At 36.5% G+C, this 15759-nt stretch overlaps 1 protein-coding gene across 2 annotated transcripts in view; it reads left to right on the plus strand.

Moving 5' to 3' along the window:
• vwa8 (von Willebrand factor A domain containing 8) overlaps nt 1-15759 on the plus strand; it is a 129199-nt gene that overhangs the window by 2508 nt on the left and 110932 nt on the right. For both annotated transcript variants that reach the window (XM_051904791.1, XM_051904792.1), the window contains exons 3-12: nt 236-366; nt 513-623; nt 9903-10070; nt 10451-10615; nt 10708-10757; nt 10836-10944; nt 11218-11322; nt 12822-12953; nt 13156-13290; nt 13570-13647. In XM_051904791.1, the coding sequence (XP_051760751.1) occupies nt 236-366; nt 513-623; nt 9903-10070; nt 10451-10615; nt 10708-10757; nt 10836-10944; nt 11218-11322; nt 12822-12953; nt 13156-13290; nt 13570-13647 (1184 nt within the window). The remainder of the gene's footprint in view (nt 1-235; nt 367-512; nt 624-9902; nt 10071-10450; nt 10616-10707; nt 10758-10835; nt 10945-11217; nt 11323-12821; nt 12954-13155; nt 13291-13569; nt 13648-15759) is intronic.

Here is a 15759-nt window from a genome sequence, read left to right on the forward strand (position 1 = left end):
TAAGACCTGTTATGTTCTGATACGTAAAACCATAAAATTCTAAAGGGTGTCCTTTCTTTTTCGCACGCACGCACGCACATATATATATATATAATATATATATATATATATATAAATTTCTCTCTCTGTTTACATGCACATTCTCCCTCTTACCCAAACTTAATATATTCAATAATATATTACATTAATAAAAATAATATAAACTCAATAAATAATATATTACATTTTTTGGCAGTGATGGAGGCTTTGCCACAAATGATCACCCAACACCTTCGCTGGATAATGCAGAAGGACCTTCTTGGACAGGACGTGTTTCTCATTGGTCCTCCTGGTCCTCTGCGGCGATCGATTGCCATGCAGTACCTGGTAATTTCAAGTATTACCGCTCCCAACCACATCCACCAATACATGCTGAATTTCTACAAGATGACAATTTCTACAAACACTCTGACAATTTCATAACAACTATGTTCTTTAGAGTCTTTACTCTTTTTTTTTTTCTTGTATGCTAGGAATTAACGAAACGAGAGGTTGAATATGTTGCCCTGTCCAGAGACACTACTGAGACTGATCTCAAACAGCGCAGAGAGATCCGCTCTGGAACTGCCTTTTACATAGACCAGGCAAGTCAACCTCTTTCACCTTTCACTCATCAGCATTGTTTATTTGATATATACAAATACATATACTGTATGTATGTATACATTCACTTTTTGTATAATTACAAATTAATTATTTATTTGACTGTTTTGCCAGGCAACTGATTTTTTTTTTTTTTTTTTACAGTACATATATTAAACTTAAAGAAAAAAATAGAAATGTTGCCTTTGCAAACATTTAAAATTGGAAATAAAATAGGTTTAAGTTGAAGTGCTAAAATTACTAAAAGTGAAAAAAACAAATTAAAGCTAAACAGAAATATATTTAAAAAAGCGCACAACATAATTATTAAAACTTAACTTTAAACTTAAGCTTTTTTGCAGTATTATATTATATTATATTATATTGTATTGCTTTTTTGGGATCAAAACCGTCTCTGCTCTCCTTGAGACATGGGGTGTCATTCAGGTCATAGCCTCATGGTTAATGAAGATGAATTCCCACAGGATCTGGCAAATTCTCCTCTTTTCTTCTGAAGTCCAGATGATCAATTATATCCACTTATTCAGCTTTGTCTTCCCAGGCATTAAATTATTAGCCACAGCTCCTCTGTTCTGCTCATATATCTAATGAAAGGTTCAATCAGACCTCAAGTTTCAGTGAGGAAATGCCGACATGTTTCCATGGAAACCCTCTCTGAGCCTTTTTAAGTGGTACATCGGGTCTTAACCTTTGCGATCAGAGCGGTTAGACCCAGTGCACACGATTCTAAAGCATATTGATAATTAATTGTGCCTTAAGCAGTTTGTTAAATAGCTTTGCATTAATGCACAGTCCGGCTTTATAGTTTTGCATCAGATTCCATCACGTCTGCCTGTTTTTGCTGTCTGGATCGGTTGATAGGCAGTAGAAATGGACGACTTGTTTAAAAGGTGGGCTGCGTGTGGGGGCTGGGTGTTAACTAGAGCATCTCACTGCTCTCTTGGGCCCTGCGCTCATTTTCAGACCTATATAACAGGCTTTGTGTGTCAGGCAAACAGCTCCCAGTTGACTTGCCTTTATGTGTGAATGGGAAATGTTTTAGACTGAATAATCAACTATTCATAGAGGGTTTTTCTTTTCTAAAGTCTGTCTGATTGAGTGTCTGATTTAAGCAATTAGCTACAAGAGTCCATGCTGTATTGAGAATATATGTCAAAAGAACATTGTCATTGTGTCATTTGCATTACAGCACAATCTTGAATGGATTATCACATTAGTTACTACATGTAACACAAATATTCAAATATTAATATTTAGTAAACCTTATTTTCTTTTCATTCATTAAAGGCCTCAAATCATTGCTTGTTGATTTTCCTGTTGAAACAGGTAGTTGGGCAGGAACATTATCGTAGGCATTATTGAGAAAAAAAACAACAACAACAATTAGCCAATAGCTTTTAGGTTGCATCACACATGATCTGTTTCTTGCTATTTATTGCTAGACAGTTGCAGGTAGTTTTAGGGAGAGAGACATTCATTCATTTTGTCAACTTTTGGGACTAAATATATGCAGGCAAATGCTTTAAAACTAATAGACACAGACTAAAGGTATGTTTTTTTGTTTAATTTAATTTACTTATTTAATTTAATTTAATTTAATTTAATTGACTTATTTTAGTATTATTTAGTGTATATTTTATATATCATTGTTTATATTTTACTTTAATTCAGCTGTATTTCAAATGGTTTTTGATCGTTTTAGTTAACAATGCACATTGACCTATCCAATGCTGGGTAGATTACTTACAAAATGTAGTCAGTTACTGGTTCCAAATCACATGACAAAAATCGTAGTTAGTAATGTAATCTAGATTACTCATTTTAGGTAATGTACTCTGACTAGTTTTTGATTACTTTTTTAGATTACTTTTAACCTAACTCGTTTATCACATTGATTTGAATATGATAATCTTGTATATTGATATAAAAATACAAAGAGAAAGAAAACATATTCCTTTTTTTAAAAATTTTTATCAACAGCATAAAGTGCATTAAATATTACATTATGTCAGGGTTTCCCAGAGTTTAATGAAAAGCTATTAAGTGATTAAGTCATAAAAAATTTAAATTAATGTGTGTGCAATTCCACAAACCTGGAAGACCTTCTGAATATTTATAAGCAGCAGACTTTTCTAGAAAGGAAAATTTAAAACGTAATGAGAGGTAGAATCAATGTATTATGAATAATTTACTGCCGTTGTGAGAATAACATGTAATCATGTAATCAATAGAAAAGTAACTGTAGTCTGATTATGAGTGTTTTAAAATGTAATATAATCTAATTACAAGTACTTAATTTTTGGAATCTGATTACATAAGATTACATGTAGGTCTAATCAGTTACTACCCAGCACTGGACCTATCAGCATCAAAAATGGAACTATCACTTTTGTAAGGAATAGTTGACAACAGGCAGTTGAATGATAAATAAATAAATAAAATAACACACACCCAAGGTCAAGTCTCAAGTTTACTTTATTTATAGTAAAAATGTTTGGTTCAAAGTAGACCAAAGGACTGTACAGCAACACAACATACAAGAATAGTAAAAACAAAAATCAACAATAACAGAAAAACATTTAAAGTGAGTTTTTGGAACTTAGAGGAGTAAGCAATTAAATGATCTTTGAGATCTACCAAATGCTGATCATATGAATCAAGGCCGTAATATATTCTGGGGCCATCTCATGGACAGCTTTAAAAACGTACAGCAACACCTTGTACTGAATCTGATATTTAACCGGAAGCCAATGCAGCTTTTCCAAAACTGGATTAATATGCTCCCTTTTCTTTGTGTTAGTAAGGAGCCTCGCAGCTGCATTCTGGACCAATTGCAATTTTGAATTCCAATGCATGTATCACTATCTCAAGGTCAGCAACAGACAGAAAGGATTTCATTTTTGCAATAGTCCTCAACTGAAAGAAGCAACTTTTCACCACACATTTAATCTGATGATCAAACGTTAAAGCCGAGTCAAAAATTACACCCAGATTTCTTATTTGGGACTGCACATTTGTTATCCATGTACCTAACACATCGTTTATGTCACAGTCAACCTTATTTGGCCCAAAAATGATTACTTCAGATTTACTCGCATTAAGCAGCAGTTTGCTCTAGCCAGCACTTCACCTCCTAAAGACATAGTAGCAAAGATGACTGAGAAGTTCATCCTCCAGATCTAATAGGTAGATAAATCTGAATATCATCAGCATAAAGATAATAAGACATACTGTGTTTTTTTTTTTGTTTTGTTTTTTTTAAAATAAGGCCTAAAGGCAACAGAAATAGTGAAAACAGAATAGGCCCCAAAATGGAGCCCTGAGGTACTCCACAGTCAATAGGAACTGAAGAGGAAGAAAATTCCCCAACCCTCACTGAAAAGGATTGTCCCTTCAAATAAGAAGAAAACCATTTTAAAACAGTCCCTCTCAGACCCACAACATGCTCTAAACGTTTAATAAGGATGTCATGATCTATTAGATCAAAAGCTGCACTAAGGTCAAGCATAATTAAAGCTCCTCGACTACCCGAGTCTGCAATGAGTAACAAATCATTGGAAACTCACAATTAAGCTGATTCGGTGCTGTGTCCTGCCCTAAAACCAGACTGAAAAGCATCTAGCACATCATTATTAGCCAAGAAAGAGCTCAACTGAGATAAAACCACTTTCTCCAATATTTTTGAAATACAAGGCAGATCTCAAGACTTCTTGAGAAGAGGCTGAATGACTGCTTGCTTAAGATATGATGGAAAAATACCTGTAGAAAGACTACAGTTCACAATAGATGTAATACTTGGTCCAATAAAGTCAGCTGTCGCACCAAGCTAACCTGAAGGCAAAACATCTCAACTGGTACCTGGGCGTTTCAATTTAGCAATAATATGACTAATATCGGTAGATGAAACTAGATCAAATTCATCAAAAGTGTTGACATTAATAGAGTCGTCTGCTACCTTTCCATCCAAATCACGAAACCTGGACCTAATGTGTAGATGGAGGTATCGTGATGGCATTTGGATTAAAAAACCTATTAATAGTTTGAAACAAGATCTTTGGTGAGTTTGAGTGCTGCGATATAATATTTGAAAAATAGGCTGCTTTAGCATCCTTTACATCTTTCTGATACCCAAGAAGTGAGTCTCGTAAAATCTGGTGAGAAACCAGAAGTTTATTTTTCTTCCAATCCCGTTCTGCCTTCCTTCACTGCTGTCTAAGAAGACGAGTATGTTCATTAAACCAAGGCTGATGATTTACCTTACGATGCTTAATCTTGTAAGGAGCAACAGAGACCAAGACTTCAGAGCATACAGAATTAAAAACAGAAAGAAATTCATCTAGATCAGCTGTGAGAGGCACAGACTCCAACTGTGATACATCAGAAAAACTAAAAATCTCACCAAAAACCTGTGGTGTTGATGGAGTAATTGTACGAGAACAAATATAATAGGACTGACTCGCCCTCATTTCATTCAGCACATTTACACAGAAAGTAACAGGCATATGATCCGAAATGCAAGCATCATTAACATCAACATTACAAATTGACAACCCTAAAGAAAAACAAGGTCCAAGGTATGTCCTTTCTAATGCGTAGGGCCAGAGACATGTTGAATAAAATTAAATGAGTCCATCAGGTCTGAAAACTCCTTGACTAAAGGCTTCCCAGGACAACAGATATGAATATTAAAATCACCAGCAATTAAGATATAATCAGACAATAATAAAATAGAAGATAAAAAACAGGCTTAAAGAACTCCAGTTTTAACAATTGAACTTCAAAGCTCGAGTAGTTCATAGTCGATAAACGGTGACATTTAAACTGCTGTTTGCACACTGTAGCTAGACCCCCCACCACGACCCACTGATCTTGGGGTATTAATTAAGTTATAGTCAGTTGGACAAAGTTCATCACATGGACTCCACTCATCCACATTTATCCAAGTTTCTGTGATAAATAAAAAGTCCAAGATGTTATGTGAAATAAGTCTTGTTTGTAATCAAATGTGCATTAACCAATGACATCTTTAAAGTCTGTGAAACCGTAGAAACAACAACTGTGGCTTGACCAGACTTTACCATCTTAGGATAGAGTAAGTTGCTCAATTCAGCACCTCTAAAACACGACGAAGACTTTCCATCCAGGTAAAAGCGCTACGCCGACGGACATCCATCCGGGTAAACTGGCAGCAAACATGAACGGCGCCAACCCCAAAACTCCACAGCAAACTCCGCATTGCTGTCTTCTCTTGCAAACTGCACAACATCAGGAAATCTCTGCTTTACGTGAGCGCCTGCACACGCCTCCCCCATCTTTGCCGGTGTCTTTGCTTGCAGCACACACATCCAGCCGGGGAACACTGTATACGCGGTGGCAGCGCAGAATGAGTAAAGAAATACTTATTTTCACTGCTAATCAACAAGTCCATAACAAACGAGCGAATCTAAGCAGGTCTACACTGGTCTGCGCCATCTTTCTTTTCATCTTTGACGAGGTGGTAATGTTGCCACAATGTAAAGCAGAGCATCTCTGCTAGCGTAGCTGTAAGTTTAACTGCTTCAAGAACAGCAATGTTACTACCTTGCTACAGAGAAATGAGAAAGGAACGAGTGAGACCAAGGTACTGCACAGCCCTCTTAAAAGTCTAGTGGTTATACTATGTATGAAATTTGATTATTTTTCATTCATTTATTTCAAACAGATAGCAGTAATCTGCCTATTTTTAACTTGCACATATTTCTTGAATTGAAAAAATAGAATAAAATGTGTTTAGTTCTAATATTTGTATTATTTTGTATTGAAATAAATGCTGTATAATGTATTGTTTCAAATATATGAGACTCTTATCCCAATTTTGACATTAATCCCTCACCATGGCAACACCGTTCGAGATATCCAATATCGCAATTAACATCTTCAAAGTCTTAGCACCAAGTTAAAAAAGTTTGGTGTGAATTGAATAAACCCTCTAGGAGTAGTAGTTTAAAATTCAGAGCCTGATGTTTAAAAAAAAATCCACATTCAAAGCAAAATAGCTGACTTCCTATTGGTCGTAACTAATGAGTGTTAATTAAGAAGTTGCCCGCCTTGATGAGAGCAGTATGTGTACCGAGGTTGGTGACTGTAGGCTAAACTCACATTTGTCAAAAGATAAACTATGTGTGTGTCGAGTTTCATTAAATTTGAAGCATGCTAAAAGTCTCAACCCCACCCAAAAAAAAAAAAAAAAAAAAAATTAAAGTTTGACATGTTGCCATGGCAACAGTATTTAAGATTTCAAGCATCCTTTCGCAGGTCTACATCTGCCGTGTATTGGCATTTATTTGAAGTTTGAAGCAAATCGGGTCAAAATAAGAGGGTGATTTCAAAGCATTTTTGAAAGTGACACAATTCCTGTTGCCAGTTGGTGGTGCTATGACTTTGACACAATAAATACATCCATGTGATCAGCCTCCTACAACAAACATGCAGCTGAAGTTTCATTCAAATCAGTCAATATATGATTCTGACCTGTGTACAAATTTTCAAGAGTTTTTGAGCATGTTAAGGATCCCGAAAGCTCCCAAAACCTTGACGAAAAATAATAATAAGAAAAATAAGAATAATCCTAAGGAAAACAATAGGGCCTTCACCCTTTCAGGGCTTGGACCCTTATCAAACATTCAACATATGATGAATACATCATATTACATCATATGTTCTGCTCTTCATTATTCCACCACCAACCAAATGGACATCATTGTGTAGGAAGTAAAGGAAAAGTTACTTGTGGTCAGAGAACTCTTTCCTGTTTGGCTTTACTTTGTGTCCCTTGTTGAGTTCAAGCAGGTCAAAAAGCATTTAGCTCGGCTATTTACAATTTGCCATGTCATTGACAGACGCACTGGTTTGTGGTTTTAACTAGTCTCTCTGGTCTGCATCACAGGCATTTCTATCAATTATGTGATTATGCATCCAGAATGGATATGGGTCCTGTGCTAAATTTGGACCATCTGGCTACATATTTATAGGCCCTGTTCCCACACAATCAGGCATATATTTACATGCTAACCTAATTATATGGCGACTTGTTTTGTGGTCATTGGAGTAGCCCAGAATTTCCTGCCTTTGACGTCAATGCCGTTTGATTCTTGTACACACATGTTTGCATGACTGCATCTTCATAACAGACAAGATTTAGAGATTCAGCCCACAAATGGGGCAAGATGTAAAAAAAAAAAACAGTATATATCTAAAATAGAAGTTAACTGCTCTGTGAAGTGGGTGAAATGACAGATGAACACTTTCTTAAACACAGTGCAGATAGGATTTCCTCCTCAAGACAGAACAGTGTCACAAAAAGTCTTTCTGCTCTGCTGTTTTAGCAAACTATTGCCTATTTAGCAATAGGGTTCCTATGTAGTATGGAATAGTATGTAATTTTGAACTTAAGTTTGTGTGCATTAAATGATCAGGCAACAAATTATATTAAGGAGGTGATTGCACCACTTTTAATATAGATATTTTTAGCTGCTCATGTGTGCTTTCTTTAAAAGTGTATCATTCATATTAATGTGTGTTTTTTATGGTTTGGGGGAAATTTGTGTGTGTGTGTATATATATATATATATATTTATTTATATATATATATATATATATATATAAATTTATATTTTATTTATAAAAATGATAAATAAACAAAATTATATACATTTTTATAAATAAAATAATTATAATACAGATTATGCCAAACTACTTTTTAGTTTTGTAGATTCTCAGGAATATCAGCCTTTCTTACCATTCAACATTAACATTTTAAATCAATTAATACATCCAGGTCCAAAACATTTGCTACTTTACAAACGCTTATGCCAACTGTGACATTTTGTGAGAACATTTGATTGACGCTCATATACCTTTTCCACTGGCATAATCACAAATCCAGAATCTTACTTTTCAAATACTCAAAGGGGCAGTTTCCCGGACAGGGTTTAAATTAAGCCAGGATAGGCCTTAATCTAGAATAGTTAATCGTGGCTTAAAAATGGCTTTCTGTAACACAGATTAAGTACAGATTACTAAAACCTGTAATCTATGGAGTCCTGAATTAAAATAAACTAGATTAATTTAAAACCAAGTGACTAATCTGAATTAGCATGAGAGAGGTTGCCTAGAAAACATGGAATGATCCAAGAAAAGCTGAAAATTGCATGGAACTGAGAAGCAAATCCAAGGAAAACAATGGCAGCAGAAAAAGACTGCAATCCAAAAAAAAAAAAAAAAACTTAACTAAACAAGAGACATTTCTTTTAAAGCAAGCAAAATACATCAGCTGTGAAAAATGTGATAATCGGTGTTGGCAAGCTAGAAATGATACTGGTTTGATCCAATGCACTATCATAGTGGTTGCTTTATTATATAAAAAAAGGCAAATCTTGTTAGCAGGTCCTCAACCCAAGCACAAGCTCAACACTTCACCACAACGGTAATCTCTGAAAAACACTAACATAACAAAAACTATTACATAATGGAACATTAAACAGTAAGAAGTCTCTCCATATTCTCATCTTTCTAAAAAAAAAAATGCATAAAATAACACTTTTTCAACATTTACTCTCCCAATTCAGCCTGGTGCAAAGCATGATGGGAAGTGAAAGTCCTGTTTGATTGGGTTACTTGACTGAAACATGTTATTTCAAAATGAAAACATCAAGTGAGTTCTAGTAACCATTTCAAGTCAATTTAACATAAAGCAATCACATTTGAACAAGACACAATGGTGTATACATATATACACACAGTGTATATCAATATCGATATATATCCAAGTAATACATGTGTCTTCTTTGAAACACAACGTTAATCTGAAGTTAAACCTGACTCCTAGTAGGTTTAATTTAAGCCTCAATTTAGTCCTGGAGTAGTTCTAGTCTTCCTCCAGGAAATCAGCTTATTTAAACTCTGGACTAGACTAAGTCTATGACTATTTTAAACCATGACAGAGAAAGCAGATTTCTGTTAATCTGGTTTAAAGGGTCATTTTATTCTAGGACTAGGCTTAATCTCTGTCTGGGAAATCACCCCAAAGAGTATTGTGCTCTGGAACAGTATCTCGAAGGATGTACCAGAGAATTAGTCTGAGCTCATATCCCTGTCCTTATTCTGCACATTGATGTCATCTAAGCCTTGTTCCAATAACCCCTAACAAAATATAATATTCAGAAGTGCATCACTTTCTGCAAGGTGCCTCAACATGTTCCTGTCCTTTCTGTCCCTCTCAGTGTGCTGTCCGAGCTGCTACTGAGGGTCGGATTCTGGTGTTGGAGGGGCTGGAGAAGGCAGAGAGGAATGTGTTGCCAGTTCTCAATAACCTGCTAGAGAATCGAGAGATGCAGCTGGAAGATGGACGCTTTCTCATGTCAGCACAGCGCTACGACAAACTCCTGGAGGTGAGGACAACCATGCTGTAGCGACAGCACTTGCTGTGGTCACAGAAGCAGACCAACCAGTTAGAGATCTGTCCTGGAACCAATGCATTATGAAAGAGATGTTGATAACACTTTACAACATTTTAACATTTACAGTGTCATTAATTATGCAGTGCATACGCAAACCACAAAATTAACATTTTTTAACACCTGCCAATGGTGGCTCAATTGAGAACATTTACTAGCCAGATATACTGTATTTTTAATAGGCCAAGAAACTTTTTTATTTTATTTTATTAAATTTTATTTTGTTTTAAAAACGTACATGCAAATAAATACAATGTATATTAAGTTTTATTTACTGGTCTGTACTGTTTGCTATGTTTGCGTTGGTCTGATAGGAGCACACTAAAGAAGAGCTGGACGCGTGGAAGATTGTTCGTGTGAGTGAGGATTTTCGAGTCATTGCTCTCGGCCTGCCGGTACCCCGATACAAAGGAAATCCACTGGATCCCCCGCTCCGCTCCCGCTTCCAGGCCAGAGACATCTACTACCTTCCCTTCAAGGTGCTACAAGTGTTATAAATGAATCTTCATTTGATAAATGTGTATTGCCGAAAGTGTCCGGCCTATAACGTTTTTTTTTTTTTTTTTTGAAGGACCAGCTAGAGCATCTGTACAGAACTGGACCAAATGTGCCTCCTGAAAGGTACAACACTTTTCAAACATGGATTTTTCATTGGCCATGTTGCAAAATGAATGATGAAATGATTTTCTTCCATCTTAGGGTGTCCCAGCTCTTGTCTTTCGCCACTACTCTTTGTTCTCAAGAGTCTGCCAGCTTAAGCCTTCCTGATTTCCCTGTGGACAATCTCCCATCTGCCCTCACAGTTCTGGTGAGTAGCAAATCGCATGAAGTATTATACATAACAGTTAACGGTGAGGTGTGACATTTTTTTAAATTACTGGAGAATGGAATTGTGAAAACAGTGCTTATTTAAAATATTTGACATTAATAAAAATTATGATTGTGACGTGATTGTGCTGAAATTTAATGTATATACATGACAACCCTTATATGACATAAGGGTTTTAAGCATTCCAGTACATTCCAAGTACATCACATTCATTGTGCAGATGTTGTTTAAGATCATTTGTATCTATTGCAGAACCTGTTCCCCATGCTGTCAACACAGCAGCTGGTCCAGAGGCTTTACCCATACGAGGCCATGCTGGGAAAGGAAGGCCGCACCGCCGTAGAGGGGGTGCTCAGTGTAAGGCCCTTTCTCCTATGATAGGGAGCTCATTCTTACACAAAATAATAATAATGGGGTTGTGTAGTCTAGTAGCTTAAAATCTGCGTTGGTAACTTTTGTTGGGCACTATAGCTAAAATATATAATATATAAAATATAGCCTTTTTAATTTAATAATAATAATAAGTAAGAATTACTTTCATTTATATATTTGCATTTCCACCCATATATCCACTTCATTAAAATAACTTATTTTATTAGAATGCATATTAGAATGATTTCTGAAGGATCATGTGATGTGACACTAATGTCTGCTGCATTTTAAAATAAAATAAAAAACCTGTTCATATTTCACAATATTAGTGTTTGTACTGTAATTAAATATATGCAGCCTAGGTGAGCATGCAAGACTTCAAAAGAGCATAAGAAAAATCTTAATAATTCCATTACTTAATAATAAGTAGTGTATATATACATATTAAGGGTTATTTTTTTCTTCTTCAACCAAACAAGTGTATTTTAATGTAATATCTAAATCATGTCTAAGTATAATAATCAAGATTTTCCCCCCAACAAATAAACACAATAATTATATTTTATCATATTATTTTGTATGCACCGATATAACAAAACATAATACATAACAGTACACAGCAAGATTAACCTACATATATTTTTTTACTAAAAGTAAATGTAATATAACAAATTTTTTCCCATAGTAAATCAGAGATGCTATTAAAACTTTTGTATATTTGTCTAAATGTGTCATAAGGATATTGAAACCAGTCTTGAAACAATCTCAAAATTTAGAGATGCACCGATCGACCGGCCAGGGATCGAAATCGGACAATCTTTCCGATTCTGAGCCAATCCGTTTTGTTTCCAGTGGCACAGGCAATAACGTCAGTTGTGCGTTCTTGCTCTCTTCTCTCCAACGGCGAAGTGACACACTCTTAAATAGTTGAGAAAGAGAATGCATGTTGTGTAACAGTATATTGGGTCCATGCATAAACTCTGAATAAGTTGGGCGGATTCTTAAACACCTATGAATGGCCATTGTGTTCACACGCTCAACGTATATATCTGTGATTGGCTACAATTATCAATGCTTCAAAAACATGTTGTAAATAGACATCTTTGATGCTCTTCACTGATTGCTTGCACAGATAAACACGAGGGAGTGTTTGAAAGCAGGCATCTATCAGCGGATCCCTAATATATCCGCTGATATACGTCTGCTTTCAAACACTCCCATCTGTATCTGTGTAAGCGCTCAGTGAAGAGCGTAAAAGATGTCTATTTACAACATGTTTTTGAAGCATTGATCATTGTAGCCAATCACAGACAAAAATGTTGAGCGTGTGAACACAATGGCCAATCAGAGGTGTTTAAGAATCCGCTCAACAGTGCTCAAAATGCTAGGGGGAAATGCTGGTATCGTCACATTTTTAGTTTCAGCACCAACTTGGTACTGAAGTCAGTACTTTTCAGTTCCACTAATAGAGACTCTCTTCTCAGAGGTTTGAGTTGACTGATGGGAGCACAAAGCCTTCTCCGACTGCAGTGGTGAAAGTAGAGCCTGTGAGTGGAGATCATGCAGAACAGGCAGCCGTCACGCTCAACATCGCCAACCAGAACATCACCTTTCAGGTCAGGAGGACACAGCGATGGTGGAAAAGTGCTGTTTTAGAGAAATATCTCTTAAATTAAAGTAATAAAACTAACTGATGGCATCCACAGGGTCAGCCACATGTCCCTGTAGCTAAGAACTATAAGATAGTGCTATATTTGGAAATGTGGATTAGATGAACCATTTCTTCCCTCTAAAGGAAATGCTGTGGTTTCTCATCAGGTTCCTTCAGGGACGCGGCCAATTCGCCCGCCCAACAGCAGTCCCGCGTTCATCGGCACCCCCACCCACGACCGCCTGCTGGCTGAGATGATGCAGTCCCACCTCGTCAAAGACATTTGTCTGATCGGAGCCAAGGTACACAGGCAACTTCCTGTGGCCACCCTCTTGGAGCAAATGCACTTTGAACTAGAAAGTTGATGTGTGTCAAACAAGAACAATAGCTCACTTTTCGCACTGCCTGTTAAGGTAATGCAGGAAGATCATCAGGGTCTTCTGTGTGTGCGTCATGGGTTGTGTTCTTATTTAAGAGGTTCTGAGTAATATTAGATCAGATGAACAATGTAAATCAAATGCTTGTTTAGTATTATTGCCTTGTGGTTTGGCTAATGCTGTTTCTTGTTGGATTTTTTTCAGGGATGTGGCAAATCCGTGATTGCGAGAGAATTTGCTGAAATGCTGGGCTACAGCATTGAACCAATTATGCTTTATCAGGTAATGTCAAAACATGAGAAAATAATAAAAACTAATCAGTCCCAAGAAGACAAATTGGTAACATATGTTCTGGGGTCAATACAAGTTAAAGGTCCAGTGTGTAATATTTAGGAGGATCTATTGACAGAAATGCAATTTAATATACATAACTATGTTTTCAGTGGTGTATAAAGACCTTTTATCAGTGGTTCTCAAACCTGTCCTGGGGACCCCCCACCACTGCGCATTTTGTATGTCTCCTTCATAAGACACATCCAATTCAACACATCCAATTGCAGTCCCTACTAATTAGCTGATGACTTGAATCAGGTGTGATAGATGAGGGAGACATGCAAAATGTGCAGTGGTGGGGGGTCCCCAGGACAGGTTTGAGAACCACTGCCTTACATAATGAACTGTTATGTTTTTATTACCTTAGAATGAGCCGTTTCTATCTACATACACCGTGGGTTCCCTTACATCGAAGCCACCATTTTGCGCTGCAATGTTCTACAGTAGCCCTAAATGTACAAACTGCTTTACAGACCGCGTTTGCTTGACTGGCTACTCTCTGCTGTCTCAGACGATGACATCTTTGTCCTGTGTCGGCCACCGTAGCATCTCTATGCGCTTTGAAAGGGAGGTTTGGGTGGTGGACTGAGCTGTTGGTTGCAATTCGCAACCTCACCGCTAGGATGCCGCTAAAATTTACACACTGCACCTTTAAGCTCTATGCCACAGATGCTGTCGATTACAACAGAAAATGGTTTTGAATCTTACATCAGCTGTTGACAAAAATGTAGTTTAATTTATTTTACCAGTAGTCAATATGTTATTTTCTGTGGTTACAGACAATGTCAGTAGAGCTTTTCTTATATTTCTTATATATACTTGCGTTGATTTTGCCCAGCACGTAAAGACATTAACCTGCTTTCTGTCGGCTTACTGAAGTGTGCATGAGTGATATTTGACGGGAACTCGTCCTTACTGCGGATTTAAGCGCATTCAGACAGAGAGAATTTTGCAAAAAGGGAGGAGGAAATATATTGCAAACTCAGACTCTTTCTTGACCCCAAAAACTATAAAAGTGTGTTCTCATCTCGTGCAGCAGAAGTAAAAGTGGTACAGTCAAAATGCTACATCTGTAACTGCATGGGAGGATAATATATGAGCTGTAAGTTTCCCTCTGACATGTTGCAATACTCTTCTTCGGTGTTTAATGCTTAACATTGCAACATAAGAAATATATACAATTAGTTTCTTTATGTGTATATATATTTTTTTAACTCTGAGGAAAAAATACTGGATGTACCTTTACCCTGGAATATTCCTCTCTTCTGTTTTGGTCTCTGAGTTTACCTTCGTATCACATGAGCATGGTTCTGTGTTTGCTCACTTGTGTGCAGCTGTGGACAGTGAGGTTTGTTGAGGAAAGCTCAGTGTTGTCCTGGGCATCAGCACACAGAGCCAGAGGTTATGCACCACAGGGGTCACAGAGTTTCCATCAGCAGTCATTGGTGTTTTTAATATTTGTGATTCTTGTAAGATCACACAAAACATTTTTGAGTTTCAGTCCTTAAATAGCCACATGTTCTTGGGTTGTTTCTATTTTGAGATCAGAGTCATGCACTGTCCTTGATCTCCCCCAGTTATCATTAACCACATTGGCTCTGTTCTGCTGTCAGAACACAATGGCTCAGTTCCAAAATCTAGAGAGCTGACAGTATTTTACAGTAAAATTACATATAATGTGATGTTAAAGGCACAGTATATAAGATTTTTGGCTTAAAATATAGAAAAACCACTAGAGCAATGTTATATATTTTGTTGACTTGTGTACTTACATTATTCCAAATGTTTCCAAGAATGTTTAAATCCAGAGAAATAAGCTATTTTAACCAGGACCGCGTCCTTGCGTCACCTATCAATGACATCATACCTGTGTTACCCTCGATTTCCGGTTTGGTTTTGTAGAAACCATGGAAACACCAAAGACGCTTTAATATATTATGTGTTTTATTAGACAGGTGAACAACTGTTTGGATACATTTATTGATAGAAAACTAATCGTTATATATCTCAAAACAGTAAGTCTTATTGTTTAAATCTCGTTTTCTTGATTTACCGCGAGTA

The sequence above is a fragment of the Ctenopharyngodon idella genome, chromosome 9 (genome assembly GCF_019924925.1).
Source record: "Ctenopharyngodon idella isolate HZGC_01 chromosome 9, HZGC01, whole genome shotgun sequence".
Classification (NCBI taxonomy): Eukaryota; Metazoa; Chordata; class Actinopteri; order Cypriniformes; family Xenocyprididae; genus Ctenopharyngodon; species Ctenopharyngodon idella.